General features: G+C 32.0%; 3 protein-coding genes across 6 annotated transcripts; 1 reads left to right on the top strand and 2 right to left on the bottom strand.

Annotated features, from left to right (window-relative positions):
* Positions 1-220: 220 nt before the first annotated feature.
* Positions 221-5,755, bottom strand: LOC123216548 (magnesium/proton exchanger). 3 transcript variants are annotated; one of them, XM_044636990.1, is made up of 10 exons: positions 5,596-5,749; positions 5,475-5,528; positions 4,415-4,857; positions 3,985-4,212; positions 3,522-3,615; positions 3,303-3,403; positions 2,312-2,445; positions 1,570-1,786; positions 1,322-1,451; positions 221-577 (listed from the first exon to the last, which is right to left on the bottom strand). In XM_044636990.1, the coding sequence occupies exons 3-10, from the start codon at positions 4,791-4,793 to the stop codon at positions 280-282; spliced, it is 1,581 nt and encodes a 526-aa protein (XP_044492925.1). In that variant the 5' UTR covers positions 4,794-4,857; positions 5,475-5,528; positions 5,596-5,749; the 3' UTR covers positions 221-279. The 3 variants fall into 3 exon arrangements, with proteins under 3 accessions (XP_044492925.1, XP_044492928.1, XP_044492927.1); XM_044636993.1 differs by having other exon boundaries at positions 1,322-1,421; positions 5,475-5,755; XM_044636992.1 differs by having other exon boundaries at positions 3,497-3,615; positions 4,037-4,212; positions 5,475-5,744.
* Positions 5,756-11,241: 5,486 nt separating this feature from the next.
* LOC123217383 (60S ribosomal protein L22-2-like) lies at positions 11,242-13,173 on the bottom strand. Of its 2 annotated transcripts, XM_044638389.1 has the most exons (3): positions 12,747-13,173; positions 12,304-12,341; positions 11,242-11,640 (listed from the first exon to the last, which is right to left on the bottom strand). In XM_044638389.1, exons 1-3 carry the CDS (start codon positions 12,974-12,976, stop codon positions 11,597-11,599), a joined length of 312 nt encoding a protein of 103 aa, XP_044494324.1. In that variant the 5' UTR covers positions 12,977-13,173; the 3' UTR covers positions 11,242-11,596. The 2 variants fall into 2 exon arrangements, with proteins under 2 accessions (XP_044494324.1, XP_044494323.1); XM_044638388.1 differs by lacking the exon at positions 12,304-12,341 and having other exon boundaries at positions 11,242-11,617; positions 12,747-13,167.
* A 48-nt stretch (positions 13,174-13,221) lies between these two features.
* Positions 13,222-15,649, top strand: LOC123217382 (outer envelope pore protein 16-4, chloroplastic). The gene is made up of 6 exons (XM_044638387.1): positions 13,222-13,380; positions 13,471-13,522; positions 13,620-13,651; positions 13,766-13,799; positions 14,254-14,321; positions 15,216-15,649. Exons 1-6 carry the CDS (start codon positions 13,309-13,311, stop codon positions 15,348-15,350), a joined length of 393 nt encoding a protein of 130 aa, XP_044494322.1. The 5' UTR covers positions 13,222-13,308; the 3' UTR covers positions 15,351-15,649.
* The last annotated feature ends 436 nt before the right edge of the window (positions 15,650-16,085 follow it).

Below are 16,085 nucleotides of genomic sequence, written 5' to 3'. Positions count from 1 at the left end.
AATTTATTTGATCAAACAGATTAATAAAATTATCTAAATGATAATGTTTCTTTCTGACAGTAACCAACTAAAATGTAGCACGCAAATCGACATCACTTGATCAGGCAAACTATCATAACTCTGTAATCTTTTATACGTCAGTGGATGATACTCAGGGAATTCAAATAACCTTTGATTGAAGGGAAACACATTGACAAAAAATACACCAAGCAATTGGTAATATGGAAAATAAAAAATAAAAAATATATATAGGATTAAGTTTGAAGGTAACAATTTTTCTTATATGATTCCAGAAACTCTGAGTGAGGAGAGCACAACAAATATAATCCAAAGCAACATGATGAACACAGAGGTAACCCAAGCCCAAAACCTTGGCCCTCCAAGCTCTGCACCCAGTGTCAGACGCCTAAACACCAGAACACCAATACAACCCACTGAACAACAAAAGAATACAAGCAAAGAGAAACTGAGTCCCTCTGCATTCTTTATTGTCAATGGTTCCCCATATGCGATGAAATTGTATGCAGCGTCAATCAGCCATGGAATGCCGATGCCCACATATATGTTCACAGAATTGCTACAAAACAGAATGGGAACATCAAAATCATTTCTCATAAATTTTATTCTGCTTCTACAGAACAATCACATGAATTAGCTAAGAAATAGGATATAATCAGCCAGCAAGTTAGGGAAGATATTAAATTCAAATGGGTCAACAAACAAACACAGGGAAAATACTACATTTTCTAATTGAAATGATAAATGTAGACTTCTGCATCCTCTCAGTATTTTCGTCATCTCCTGACTATACATATATTATAATTCAGTAGTCGCTTAGAGGTGCCAGTATGTCTTGCCTGTCAGTGTAAGCATAAACCTGGAGTGAAGTAACATCTTTCATTAAATGACAACTTTTACTAGATATTGGGTCTTCAAAATGGCACAATTACCATTCCTAGAGCTCATAAGCATATCAAGCAGGAAACTTTTGAAGACTGATTACAGACTTGCAAGAATTTTCATATTTAAGTTCCATATCCAGGCCAGATTTTTAATTTTTAAAATACAGTAATTCTTTATTCTCAATTATGATGCATAGGCAAAGATAATTTCAGACCAGCAGGTAAAATCCTACAAATGATTTTATTTAACAGCTTCAAAGAAATTTTGATAAATATTGATATTAGCAACTATATTACCATAGAAATCATTTATATAAATACATTGAAAAATGATATAGCTCTGTAAAAAATTTTCCCCAAAATATATATATATATATGCAGCAAGACTCTGTCGTTCAGCAAGATTCTAAAAGTGAAACCTGCAAGTAATATTTGCTATAGCTGAGTCTGCTGTTATCTGTCGTTCAGCAGCAATCTTACTTGCCACTAAATCTGGCCATGAAGTTCCAGCTGCTAATGCTGTAAATGCAATGACATAAGAATTTATTCCTGCAAGAGAACAGGGTACATAAAGAAGAGACACATAACTGGCTAGATAATAAGCAAAATCATATTCATCAACTTTAAACAGGAAGCCAGGAATTTTATTACCGGTGAGCAGGGATACCTGTGACACAGCTTATGAGATCAGTGAGTTGTGTTACAATGTAAGCTATTCCACTGATGAAAAGTAGAGAGCATATGAAGGCAATCCACCCATGAGCAATATGATACGGAGGCACAAAGGCAAACAGAAGTCTCCACGGCACAAGAAGAGATTGCCAAAATATTCTTGCTAACCATAGATACAAATTGTTCAATTTACTTGATTCTTGGTTCTCCAGCTGTTTAAGGAAAAGGTATCATTATACTTGGAAAAGAAAAAAGAATAAACAATAATTAATCTAACCAGAACCATTTTGCAGTGAAAACCAATAGAATTACATGTACATGTACTTATAGATAACTACATATGGTAAACACACATAACTTATATCAACAGAGTTGCCAGCCCTCTATTATATAAAAATTCTCATAGCCACAAGAACAAAAAATCAGAAATATAATCAAGCAAGAGATCAAGTATAAAAGCCTCAAATGTCTGCCTTATAAATCCACTTTTTCAAAAATCCTGATATTTAACATGTTTCCCTTGCATTTTTAATCAGTCAAAAGTTGCATTTCAGTAACTGCTCTGATTGACTTTATGATATTCTACAAGAAAGATGAATGCAAATTTTGAACACGGAGAGAGAAAGAGAACCAAGAATAAGAATTATGAGTGACTCTTGAACTATAAATATGATTTTCTTCCATCAATTCTGATGAAAGAAAAAAAGAAGAAAAAAACTCAGCACAAATTATGTTACCATGAGTGCATCCACAAATTGTTGTTTCCATAGTGCAACCACACTAGGAGTGTCTCTGTTGATCTCCTTATCAAAAGGTTCATTGGAGGATTCAGCATCATCTTCAGATCCTGTTATTTTTTGATACGCTGAACCTGTATAATGATGAATTTTCACATTAATTGATTTTGAACCTTTTAGTGGAAGAGTTTAGACAATCCAAGTTCCTATGATACTGTGAATTAATAATTGACATATAGGATCCTTAAACACGTTACAGCACATCATTCTTTCCAACCACCACCTTGACATCATTTCATATAATTTACTATCACATTTCTGCTCAGACTCTTACAATATGTGCGATCATTGTTGGGTCCAATATAACTTGCATGGCATGCTAATAAAGCTGAACTTTATTGGTAGCACTGACATCCAAACCAATGGCCCTATTACTGAGAAAAAATAAAATTAACAAATGCAAGCAGTGATATGAGAAGGCAAAAGGAGAACCAGGATCAACATAAAAAATCCTATGATTATTCTAAGATTAGTATTTTCAGAGCCTTACTTTCACAATCAGATGTGAAATTAAAAAATTTACTGAGATTGAGATTCTCCATCCCAGCAAGCCAAATTTTGATGAAAATCAAAATTGTACCTTCACAGTTAATTCTCTCTAACAAATTCAAAAATTTCACCAAAACTTTACAGTGATTCTAAATTCAAAATCATAAATCAACACAAGACAATTTCGAAGAAAATATAAACCATCACAGTATCCACTCACCCAAGTCATGGGTCCTTTGAGACAACAAACAAGGATTTATAAATTACACAAGGCTCCACGCATATGAATAATTCAATGAAGAGAATGCTTAAATGTTGGAATGACTATTTACCAATCATTTCTAATCTATTGTATCAGCATGTATGGCTGGTCAGACTGGTACCTATTCTATTTATGGAATTAATAGAAAAAATATCAACAGTGTTCCCAGATTCATCTCACCATCTTGACATATTCCAGCGTAGCCATCATAAACATTGTTTTCATCTTTACATGAAGCTGCCTCTTCAGGCACCCAGTCCTCTGGCCTCTCACTTCTTGCTCTACATGTAGACAAAAGGAATAAGAAGCAGATCAGACAGTACAACACCTCAATGGCTAAAACAATGAATAGAAACAAAAGCAAAATAGCATACAGAGGAAGAGATAAGTAAGGCCAACGTTTGTCTTGAGCATAAGCATGCATCAGAGGTAACCCAAATTGCAATACCGTCAACAGGGCCTCCCAAACTGTAACCACATTTGGAGTCCATACCTGATGCATAAAAGTAAAAACTGATAATTCCATTTTTAACAAGCTGGATGTCAGCCATAATTGTGATAATGTGTCCTATAAACTTAAAAAGAGTTACAGATAGATTATACAACCAAATCTTCATTTACAAGCCTAATGGCATTGAACTCTTTTGAATGTAAGCAACAAACTGAAGGAATAACAATTTCGAGTCACTTTAATCATGGTCAATATCAATTAGATTTCTGCATATGCTATTTTGGCCTGTATATTCATGGTGCAGCATACAGTCATTACCGAAATCATTGACACACAAAATGATAGCATATATTAAACAAGAAGACACTTCATCAATTAAAATAAATGCCTTCTATTATACTGCACAGATACCTTCAACATACAAATCCAAAGAATTACACCAGAGCACATTGCTCAAAGTTCCCTCTAAAATTATGTACAGCCAGACATAAGCCCAGAAAGACCAAAAGAGCTCTACCAACCAAACTCCTATATCAGATATTTTTTTCAATTCTCCAGCCTTTGGAACAACAACACAAACAGCATGGATAGGAAACAGGTCAAATGCAGCCGAACCAACAAGCGTTCCAGGACCCAAACCTAGAGATTCAGTAGAGTATATAGCATGTCATCATATGGGAAATAGAAGATATTCAGCACTAAAATTATAGAGCGCAAGTAGAGAACGCAAGTAGAGACCCTAAACGGCAGATGATTTTCAAATCTAGCTGAAATTGAAAATTTTGGATATTTTTGCCAATCCACAGAGGAAGTAAAAGAGAGAATAATATAGAAAGCAAACCTCCAGCATATAAGCTTCCAAGGTTTTGTATTGCATCAATAGTAGCTAAAGATATTTGAGGAAAGCTAGTTCCAAAGGCCAACAAGGTTATGTCTGCAATAGCATAATTCCATACCTTTTCATATCTAACAATTTTGGCATTACTGCAAGGATCTATTTCTACTACCCTACGCGAATGTTTCACTATATTCTCCATAGAACGGAAAAAATGAGCAGTTATAGATGACAATCCAATGAAACAGTAAGCAAGACCAACAATATATAAGAAAGCCTGGAATCCATCTCCTAGAGAGGTTTCACCACTGAAAAGCAGGTAGCTATCACATTTTTTATGCCCCAAAATATTGGAAAGTCCAAATTGCTTATATACAGAGGCCATCTTTAATCAGCCAGTCTCAAGTTGTGGCACAAGTTTGTAGCCAATTGCATAAGCATAAAATCACCTGATATGAACAAGATGTTAGTCACAAGCAGATTATTGAAAGCTGAAGGGACATTAGCTAAGTTATCTCAACCACCTACCATGATTTTAAAATAATAATTAAAACCTTAAATTCAATGTCTGTTTTACATCAAATTCCCCAAGAAGCCAATCAGTTAAAAGTGAAGGCTAAACAATTATACCGTAGAGGAGATCTCAACATCCCACATTTGTTTGTTATGGAATATCACCTTCAAAGCGGCAGCAATTGAAGATTTTAGTCTATCCAGAAATTTCATCCAAAATTTTAGGTACAGTCATCTAGTCTTAGATGCAAGAGAACCCACATAGATTTACTATCTAAACTCACAAAAATGTTCATTCTGATCCAAAATACTATGATTTGGTAACAGTAGAAACTAAAGTTCATTAATGATAAGCATAGGGATAATTAATCCAAAATACTATGACAAGCATATGGACAATTCAAGTACTACCACAACCCTGCTCGAAACAAAAATAGAAAAATGAAGTAAACCATAATAATAGAAACAATTTAATTTCTACATTAACACATTGATCAAGATATCTATATGCTTAAATAAGAAAAAAAAAAAAAAAAACAGAATGGAAACTCGCCTGAACTGAACTCCGGCTACAGGTAAATGATTTTTCCGTTCTAAAATAATAACCCTGAATAAATAAATAAAGATAGACGGATAAGAGATTTTTACAAATATGGTGGAGATTTAAGGATTACTTTTACACTGTTTGAAAATGACTCATAATTGCTTTAGTCTGGGAAGAAGGCATGCTCCCTGCTCTCATTATCGGATTCTAACAACGCAGAGAGCGACAGGTGAGATCAGCATTAGGGTCATATTCATAAGGAAATCACCCATTTAGGTTTGACGGCATCACGCTTTCTTTAATGGAAAATTTACTCTGAAAGAGTACATTATTAATTTTAAAAAGCATGTAAATATTATCACTGTTAATGGATAAGTTTTCGTAAAACTTATTATATAAATATAAAAAGGTATAATTTAGATAATAAAATAAAAAATTTTATATATAAAAAGATATTAATTTAAGTTTTTTTCAATAAATCAAGATTAAATTTTTAATTTATTTATAAATTCAATCAATCATATAAAATTTAATTATGTTTTTTATTTATGCACTTAAACTTCCCTTTGTTCTGATAATGCATAAACCATATTTTAAAGTATATCCTTTATACCTTTTTAAATTATAATTTCTCTTTATATTTTTTGTTTATTCCTTTTTAAAACATATCTTGTATAATTATAATAAAATTATATGTATACAAATAAATATATATTTATTATTTATTATCATATAATTAAATGATTTTGAATTAAGAATAAAATAATATTCAATCACATAATAACACACATATTACTAGATTAGAAGACAATATGAATCACATGAATAGATGCTTACCCAAATTTTCGGCAACTTCGTGACTAGTTGGACTCATTTACAAGTTGATGAGAGGAATGGAACCAAAAGTGAGTTGCCTTATTCTTGATTCTTCAGCATTATTGCCAAACCAGGAGACGACATAATTGCTTACCTGATCTTGAGCTGGAGTCTGAAAATTAAACTCATTTACAAGCTGATGAAAGGATTTGAAACCAAAGTTGAGCTGCCTTATTCCTAATTCTTCAACATTAATTATTGCCAGGCCAGGAGACGACATAATTGCTTTCCGAATAGAAACAGTTGAAGCTTCTTCATGGAACTGTGATCAGAAACTTGCGTGAGCCATGGAAATGGAACTTGACTACTCGGTCCCAGACAATCCCTTGATGCTATGGCGTATGGAAGTGTAGAGGAACTTGCATTTTCATGATAGAAGGATTCATCTTTAGGAATTGAGGTAGAAATTTGCGTGGAATGGGGTTATGTCCTTATCGGCAGCCAAAAGCTTTTTACTTCGACTTGGTATCCCAGTGGTTTTTTGTTTCATTATCAGTTACGTGGTGGTCGAAATTTGGGTTCATGGTAAAAAAAAAAAAAATATATATATATATATATATATATATATATATTTTAAAAAAAAGGGTTAAAATTACACTTTCACTAAAAATTTATTTCGAAGATGTCCCTAGTGAATGACTTCAACAGTAAAAGGAGGTGATTTAATGGTAGAGAATTTAAATTCAAGTGTCTCAATAAAATGTTAAGATAATATTTTTGATTAATCTAATTTAATAATTATAAGGTCGATTATTAAATTAAAAATTTATTATTTTAATATTACTGATTCTTATTTGAATAAATAAATCGCCTTAAATGAGTTATTTGTTTTAAAAATATAGGCTTAAAGACTTATTTTCATCCAAAGTGTTTTTTTATCTCAAATTTTCATTTCTTAACTTTAAAAATCTCAAACACTCATTTATGAGTTATTAAAATTTATGGTTTTAAGAGTAAAATTGTCTTTTTATTTACAATATTAAAAATTAAGTAAAATTCAATATCCTTTTCATCTTCTGAACCTTAAAATTAAAAGTTTTCCTCTAACTCAAATTTTAAAAACTAAAAGCCTTTTTTTTCTTTTAATGATCAAGCTTCTCTCGTTTAGAAGCTTAGATGACGCTAATTGACATTAAAAATAAATCTCAGTTTCGTCAGAAAGACGAAAACGAGACTCTCATCTTCGTCGGATAAGACAAATATGAGATACGACAAAGACGAGATCTCTCCTCTTCATCAGGGAGACGAAGATGGTGGGTTTATGGCTGCTACCCAAAGAAGAAGATGGTGAGAGAGCAACCACCGGAGGAAGAGAAAGGAGATATCATCGAAGAAGTGTTTAAGTTTGAAAACTAAACTCTAAGAGAGAAAATATCATTTTTTAAAACTTGATATATAAAAAAGAATCGTTAGTTTTTAAGGTTTAAAATGGGAAAAAAATAAAATTTTAAAGGATAATGATTTCATTAATTTTAACTGGTTATAGATGAATAAATAAAAATTTCAAAATTAAAAATAAAAATTTGAGATGAGAGGATACTTTGGGTGGAATATAAGACTTTGGCCAAAAATTACATATATTTCAGTGATGACGACCGCCTAGGCAAGAATCACGTGAGGTGAAAATATTCAATTTCTAAAATATAAATGTGTGGTGACGAATATGTATATTTTATATTTAATCGGAAAGTAACTCCAGATTTTTTTCCAAACAAATAATAATATGATGTAGCTATTTGCACCATTGCGCATCACGTTCTATCTTTGCCTTTGATAAATCATCCTAGCTTTTTATGCTGATTAGATCGAGAAAGAAACGGACACTCCATAACATTACGGACACGTGGTCTTATTAATTGTCGCCTTTTTGTATTAGATCTTTTATTATATACCGTATTTTGCTAATATATATAATAAAATTATTTTTTAAATAATATGTATAATTTTTTATATATAAAATATTATTTTATTATATAATTAAATATTATTTTATCTTTAATTTAATTTTATTGATAATATATTATTATTTATATTTAAAATTATACATATTATTTATACACATAATCCAAATGATATATTAAGTTTTCTCTTCTAAATTTGCAAAATTCCTCCATTCTATAAAATTGTTTAGTTTTAACATAAATTATTAATTTATTTTTCAATAAAATTACAAAATTGTTTTTAATATTAGATATATATAAATTACTATTTTATTTTTATTTTTATTTTTATTAAAACTATAAAAAGCGTGTTAAACTATTTTTATATGTTAATTATAATTATATCATTCAATTATCTTTTTTTTTTTTGCGTTTTACTTTTTATTTCTTCTTATTTTCATACACTTTTCTGTATTTCTGCCACTATCAACAATATCTTATCCCTATTAATCTTAAACCCTCATGTATCTTGTTATTAGTTATTGTCACGATCACCATCACATGATTATTTTGTCGTGTTTAATTATCCGCCGATGACACTCATTGGTCGGCTTAGAGTCGGACGAAAGGAAGCCTGTCCAACCCACCAAAAATAATTGAAGTGACAAAAATAAGTACACTTAATGATACGACAGTCCAATGAATTATGATTTTTCGTTCTTTGAACTGTTTGTTCGTTTGTTGTCTTTATTTCACCCCTTTATTCAATCAATTCATAGTCAAAGGCAAAACAAGTACCCCAGTAAATCATTACTCTTTGCGTCAGACTTGCAGTGTATACTCATAATTCCTAGTCAAGTAACTCCAGTTAAATCTGATTCTTTGTTTTTCTTGGCAACTGGTATAGTGTTTGTGTTTGTTGTGATGAAAACAAGACAAGTGAAGAAAAGACTGCTGGTGAAGAATTTTAGATGTAGAGAGACTGGGGAGGTTAAGGTGGCCAGGAAGAAGGAATAGAGGTGGAAAAGATAATGACATGGCCAAAGGACTATTTTCCATCCAAGGTTTTAACTTAATTTCAAAAAGATATTTACAATAAATTTAAAACTCAAACATCTATTCATTCCTAAACTTATGTTAAAATTACTATTAAATATAAGAATAAAATTATTATTTAATAATATTATTAAAATATATAATTTTATCTCATTTTTTTCTGATTTTAAAAATTAACATTTTACTTCTAAACCTCAACTTTGAAAAGTGACTCATCTCTTTCCAAAATCTCTAGGTTTTTTCTTCATTTCATTTGGCAAATGGCAAATGAAAGCATTATCATCATCCAAGGAAGTATGACGAGTGTTATCCAAATTTCGATGATGCTCCCCAGATGACAAGCATCATCCTTCGTTGTTTGTTGTTTGTCAAAGGAGGTTGTTGGATTCTAGATTTGATATCTTAGGGGAAAAAGTAAATTTTTTAAAACTTAATCTTAAAAATAAATATGGTTAGTTTTTCAAACTAAAGAAAAGAATAAGATATAATTTTATAATTATTTAATATTACTGGTAAAATAATAATTTTGTATTTTAACCCTAACAAAAAATTCATGGATGTGTAGCAACAAATTAAAACTTACATGGATATTTGAGTTTTTCATCTATCACAGGTATATATTTGTCTTTTTACTAAAACTTGGGTGGGAAATAGTCCTTTGGCCCAATGAAATTAAGGGGAGAGGGAGAAAAGAAAAAGGTAGAGGCTATGTGTCATATGTGCACACAACTTTATTATTAATTTAAAATTACACAATCACATCATAATATATTATTTATATATTGTTTATGTATTCAAATCACATCATAATATATTATTTATATATTATTTATGTATTCAAATATGAGTATATATAATTTTACTGTAAATAGATTAAGAAAAATGATTGTTGGAGAGTGTTTCCATCTTTAATATAATCTAGCTTATACCAATAGTACAAAATATGTCCTACTTGTTAAAAAAAAAAATACATGTACATGTATATGTATTTTTAAAAAAAGAAACTTTACAATTTGGTTGAAATTAGAAACACCGAAATTGCAATCCAAATCATAAATCAAGTTTTGTAACTTTTTAAATCCAAACTAAATTATTTTCAAACTCAAACCAAACCAAATTGTGAAGTTCAAATATTTTGGTTTGATTTCATGTTTTGTAACATTTTAAATCTAAACTAAAATATTTTTGAACTCAAACCAAACAAAATTGCGAAGTTCAAATATTTTGATTTGATTTTATGGCTTAAACCTTTTTATAGGCATCTCTAGAAAAGGGAGAAAAGAGGAAAGAGAAAACAAAGAAAAATGAGAAGAAAAAATTTTTAAATGAAGAAAAATTACTGTTATAAACCATTATATATTTAATATATAGACCTTAGGACGTTAGAATTTCAGAGAATTTAAGACAAAATGACTTTTCAACCCTTCCAATTAATGGCTTATTGAAACAGAATTGACAACCAGGTAAAAAAAATATTTAAAGGTTTTATACAAATCAAGCTGTAATACCATATAAATGTTGAAGGTAAGAAACTTCTTTAACCTTCGGAAAGTTTCATTCAAATATGAGTTTCAAATTGTTTTTTACAATTTATAGATAGCTAAATTTAATTTAATATAAGATAATATTTTTTAAACTATTTATTTTCAATGTGATGCAACGACTCAATCATTTTTTAACTTTCTATATATTCTCAAATTGCAAGTGTCATTGGTTCCTTGGATGGCCAAATCATAATTTCCCATAATGTACTCCAAGGGGCAACACAAACCAGTCAAGTGACCTAGCAAAGCATACTCTAAAGTTTCAGCAAAAACAAGCACATAAAAAGAGCATTGGTTATCATCCAGATTCTAAAATCACCTCCACCCTTTAGCTATCACTTTCTCCTCTAGTATGTGGTATGCACAAAAATACAGCATAGTATGTCTTACCAGCAAGTTTAACCATCACAAAGAAACAACTTTTGTGCTAAAAAGCCATATGTAATGAGTCATAGATTTAAAGGAACTAAATGATACATAAAACTAACTATTTAATCAGTAAGCAAAATTTTGACATAACGTAAACTAACAAGGATCAACAAACAATCCAAAAAAGTCCATAGGTTTGATTGCAGAGAAAGAAAAAGGAAAACGGAAGTCCCAGAATGAGTAATTCAGATAGTTAATGTGAGAAAATACTTGTATGGATCTTTAGTCTTCCTCCTCTCCCTCATTCTCGGCAATATTGAAGTACCGCAACTCATAGACACTTCGGTCCTTGTTTGATGCAATCACCCGAAGCCAATCACGCACATTGTGTTTCTTCAAGTACTTCTTAGTCAAGTACTTTAAATACCTGGAAATAGTGAAAAAATGGTACTGCATAATTGTCAAGCACAAGATAATTAAAATGATATGCTAGGTATACACATGCTATATCAATAAGGCACCATAAGTAATATGTAACTTTCGGAAATTAGCATGTTGCCATTTTCTATAAAAGCTTTCTAGAAAATACTAATAGATAAGAGCTTATTTAAAGGTTCAAATTCTTTTTGAAATTTAAGTTATATGGTTGAATAGCAGAAGTGCTTGTAGGATTTTTAATAAGCTATTCTATGCCTACAAGGAAAAGCTCAAAATTTGAAAAGAAGTGTTATAATTTTCAAAAATATCCTGGTACTATAAAATGAATTTAAGTAATCCGAATTATGTATAAGAGTATTTTTCAATAATTTAAGACAACAAAGCTCTTTTACATTTTTCTAATTGAAGAACTAACGAGTTTCCACAAAAGCATTATCTTCTAAACTCTACTTGAAAAAGCCATACCATCTGTCACCTAAAATCCTTCTGTTACTTTGATATATCAAAACTATTATGACCAACAATGGGAAAAAAATAAAGTACAAGCTACAAAGAAAAATCATCTCACTGCCAGCACGATATCCTAACCACAAAAATTAAGAAAATTTTGCATGCAGAAGCAATTATCCATATGCAATCAAACAACAGCAAGAACCAATGGATGAACAGAAGTACCCCAAGTAATGTCGATCAAAATCTTGGTTTCCAGGTTCCTACAATGCAAAAGTTATTTATTCTGTATTTGCGACCTTAATGGAAAGTAAAAGTACTAGCATTACTTAATGTAAAAGGATATGCTTAGCAGACATGCCAAATGCTAATCTAATCAAATGACCACTTAAATATCTACATCTGAATTTGTTTCAATCAAAGAAATGGGTAGCGTTTTCATGAAACCGCAAAGTCCCTCTAACTTTCAACTTTCACTAGACAAAAGCAAACCATTTAACTGATACTAAAATCAAAACTACCAACAAAATGGCCTACCAATTAGCAGATCTATTTCTCTAGTAGAATCACTGAACAAACAAAAGTAATAAAAAATGGTAGAGGACGCATTTTCAACATCTTTAAGAAGAACAATAGATTTAATAGCAAAGAAATAAGTGCAAAAATACCTCTTAGAGAAGTTACTATCTGATGTGACAGTAATCTTCGTCTTCTCCCGCAGAACAGTCACGGAGTCACCAAGAGCACCAGCCTTGCCACCTACCTTAATCCTTTCCTGGAGGAACTTTTCCAGAGATGCAATGTCCATGATTTTATCCTCCACTGGCTTCGCGCAGTCTATCACGAACGTCGCTCCCTTCTTTTTTCCCCTGGCTCCTGCTGCTGCTCCGCGATTCATTTTCGCTTCTCCTCTCCGCGACTCTGAATCAACAAGGACTCTGCCGGGCAGCTGTGGTTGTGCTAAGAATGCAAGAAGAAACAGGAGGGTTTCTGGTTCTGTATAAATGCGATGTCGTTTAACTCTTCCTTTTCGTGAGATTTCGGCACACAGGGGTTTTTTCACTGAGCCGCGCCGGGCCCGCGTGTTAGGGGTTTTCTGATATTTATAATATAGGGGTAAAATTACCAAAACACCAGTCTATTATGATATTGCCAAAATTACATCCACTTCCTTCGTATGCTGTAGCGAGTAAAAGGGCCGAGAAACCCTGGTAAAACGGGAAATGAGATATGGAAGAAGATTTCAGGGACGCCATTCCATGCTCTTCCCTTACCGTTGATTCAATACTTCGTGTCGGAACGGTAACGAAAATCAATATATTGTTTCATGATTGTAGTTTAACCTTAGAAGCACCAACCTTGCTACTGAAAATAATTTTAAATTCTTTTCAGGCTGGTGCAATTTGGGGACTGTGCATAGGTCCACAAGAAGCTCGTAAAAGAAGTAAAATGCTTACAAAGCTTTTAAAATCAAATCAACTATACTTCTTTTATCTATCTATAAATTAATTTTAATTTCCCGCCATTGCTGTAATTTGCAGGTCTGACTGGCATTCGACGAGTTTCCTTTGTGGTATTATTAGGTTTTTTATTTTTTTGGTTCCTTTGAAATTTAAATACATCGTGCTTCTTTATTGAATTCGTCATATTTCGAGATATTGATACATCGTTTTCATCTGATTTGCAGACAAAATCAATTGGTAAAATTGGCTTTCAATGTGGTAAGCTGGTCGTGTTAATCTTATTTTGTCTGCCATGTTTAATTGTTGAACTGCATATTTAGGCATAGTGTTGTCATCGAACTTTACAACCTAGTGAAAGTAGTAAGATATACGTTACGAGAAATGAGCAAGCAATTCAGTAGTCAATTATATGCCACTATACTTTCTGAACTTTTTAACTCGAGGAAATGGATAATACTGGTGTATAATCTATTGTGTGAGGCTTCAAAATTATCATTGTAAACCACATGGAATGCTTGCCAATGTTTTCTATTGCCCTCACCATCTTTCACAACTTCTCTTTTTTGTTTATTCTTTGTTTTATTCTAGTTCATTAAGCCTGTTGTCTTAGGGGGTGTCTTGAATACCCCTTTTCTTTTTTCTTGATTTAAGAACTTTATCTTTACTTGCTTAGCAACTCAGTACATTACTTAATTCTTTTATATTTTTATAGGACTTGTTGCTGGTGTTTTTACTAGTACTCGCTGTGGAATTCAGAGATATCGGGGGCAGAATGATTGGGTAAGTTGTACATTTAATTTTAATTATATGTTTTCAGTAATTGGTTTTCTGTGCTGACACAAATATGAGCTTGTCAATCAAATATTATCAGGCTATCGGCATCTGCAGTTATTTGCCTCTATCTATTTGTTTACTATTTTGGTATGAATTTGTATGAATGTAGTAATTGTATCCCAGCACAGAGTCTTGTTGGAGCATCATAATTTGATTCACACACCAAAATTCACCATAATTCTTTAGAGAGAAAGAGTTGCAGTGATGGAAGTAACATGATAGCAGGGAACTTGACCTTAAAGTGGTGCCCCCAAAGCTGTATTGGCTGATTTTTTAGTGCAGTTTAGATGATAAACTGTATTGCTAATGAGTCTAGATAGCAAGAAACTCATGCAACTGAAAGCTTCTTCATAACTAGAAAATTTTGGGTGCTTGATGCGCAAGCAACAGTGTAGGAAGCCATTCCAGAAATACCATAGAGGGATCATTATATGATGTAAATTCAAAGACTCTTACCTTGTAATTAAAGATGTCCTAGGATGTTTGTTTATCTCTTCATTTGAGGAATCGTTTCATTTTTCAAGTGAAGCTTTTGTTCTCTGCAACCAGCTCTAATGGATTTTTTTTTTTCATTTTCATTAAGTGACAATTCAAGTATGTAAAATATGTACATATATGTAATAATTTGTTGTCTCATCTACCCTTACAATATTGTATAGGACAAGAGTGATTTTGGGCCACTTGCTTCTTGTAAAAAGGAATACCTTTATTATAGTAGGAGCCTATGAAGATTCAAAGAACCTGAGCTTTCTTATGTTTTTTTCATAACTTTGATTATAAGATATGAACATGGTTTGATGACCTACTATTGGACCTTTTCATGTTTTCATTTCCTTACAGATAAATGCTTTTATTGCGGGTGGTGTGGCAGGAGCATTAGTTGCTGCTGGGACTCGGAGCTTCACACAGGTCATTGGAATGGCTGGCCTGGTCTCTGCCTTCAGTGCAGCTGCTGACTACTCTAGAACAAATTGAATATCTCCTTGTGAAAGTCTGCAGAGGAATATTGAGGTGATTCTCACCCAGCTGCATCTTGTTTTCTGCCGTTGCTTATATTGAAGTTGTCATATGAGATAGTTGATGTTGCCTTCACATTTATGGAAGAAAACTAGATATGTTAACCTGCTCAAAGTTGAATTGACATGATAAGTAAAGCTAATGCAAGTTTTACATTATGTCATTACTGTTCCTGTCCACAATGAGATACGAGAGTTGAATGTAAATTTCTTAAAGTCAGTATAAAACTGATGGGTAATCTTTGATGCTCCTGAGAATTTTTCTCTTGTGGAAGATTATATGCCCATGATGTTGGTCAAGATAAGAGCTTCAGCATTTAGTCTTCTTACATACATAATTCACAGTCCGATTCTCCATGGCCCTCCCTTATTGAGCTGCCCTTTCATTTGAGACTATTTGTTTCTTTCTCTGGCTTCTATTTTGAATTACCTTCAAGCCATACCATTTCATACTTCTTACCACAAAGCCATTCCTTGGATTTATGTTACCTATGCTCATTGATTTGACAACTTGAGGCCGGAGATACCTATCGTCTTTCATCAAAGTCTGGGTGAGAAATACTTATTTGGCCAAAGTAATTTAACTTTATCGCAATGGACTAATAGAACAACCGTTCCTAGTTCTGACATGCCATATCCTAATCTAATGTACTACCTTGACACATTTGACCCTTTAATACAACTGCATAGTTTT

This window comes from Mangifera indica, chromosome 5, assembly GCF_011075055.1.
Source record: "Mangifera indica cultivar Alphonso chromosome 5, CATAS_Mindica_2.1, whole genome shotgun sequence".
NCBI lineage: Eukaryota > Viridiplantae > Streptophyta > Magnoliopsida > Sapindales > Anacardiaceae > Mangifera > Mangifera indica.
Note: the sequence above shows the minus strand (reverse complement) of the source record. Positions and strands in the feature narration are given on the sequence as shown.

Excerpts from the sequence above, each read along its gene's own strand:
- LOC123216548 (XM_044636990.1), bottom strand. The coding sequence starts at position 4,793 with ATGGCCTCTGTATATAAGCAATTTGGACTTTCCAATATTTTGGGGCAT. Across the intron at positions 3,616-3,984 it reads TTTGGATTTGTATGTTGAAG|GTATGGACTCCAAATGTGGT; the intron begins GTATCTGTGCAG and ends TTTATGCATCAG. Across the intron at positions 1,787-2,311 it reads AATTTGTGGATGCACTCATG|CTGGAGAACCAAGAATCAAG; the intron begins GTAACATAATTT and ends TTCCTTAAACAG.
- LOC123217383 (XM_044638388.1), bottom strand. The coding sequence starts at position 12,976 with ATGAATCGCGGAGCAGCAGCAGGAGCCAGGGGAAAAAAGAAGGGAGCG. Across the intron at positions 11,618-12,746 it reads GATAGTAACTTCTCTAAGAG|GTATTTAAAGTACTTGACTA; the intron begins GTATTTTTGCAC and ends CACTATTTCCAG.
- LOC123217382 (XM_044638387.1), top strand. The coding sequence starts at position 13,309 with ATGGAAGAAGATTTCAGGGACGCCATTCCATGCTCTTCCCTTACCGTT. Across the intron at positions 13,381-13,470 it reads CAATACTTCGTGTCGGAACG|GCTGGTGCAATTTGGGGACT; the intron begins GTAACGAAAATC and ends AATTCTTTTCAG. Across the intron at positions 13,652-13,765 it reads TTCGACGAGTTTCCTTTGTG|ACAAAATCAATTGGTAAAAT; the intron begins GTATTATTAGGT and ends TCTGATTTGCAG.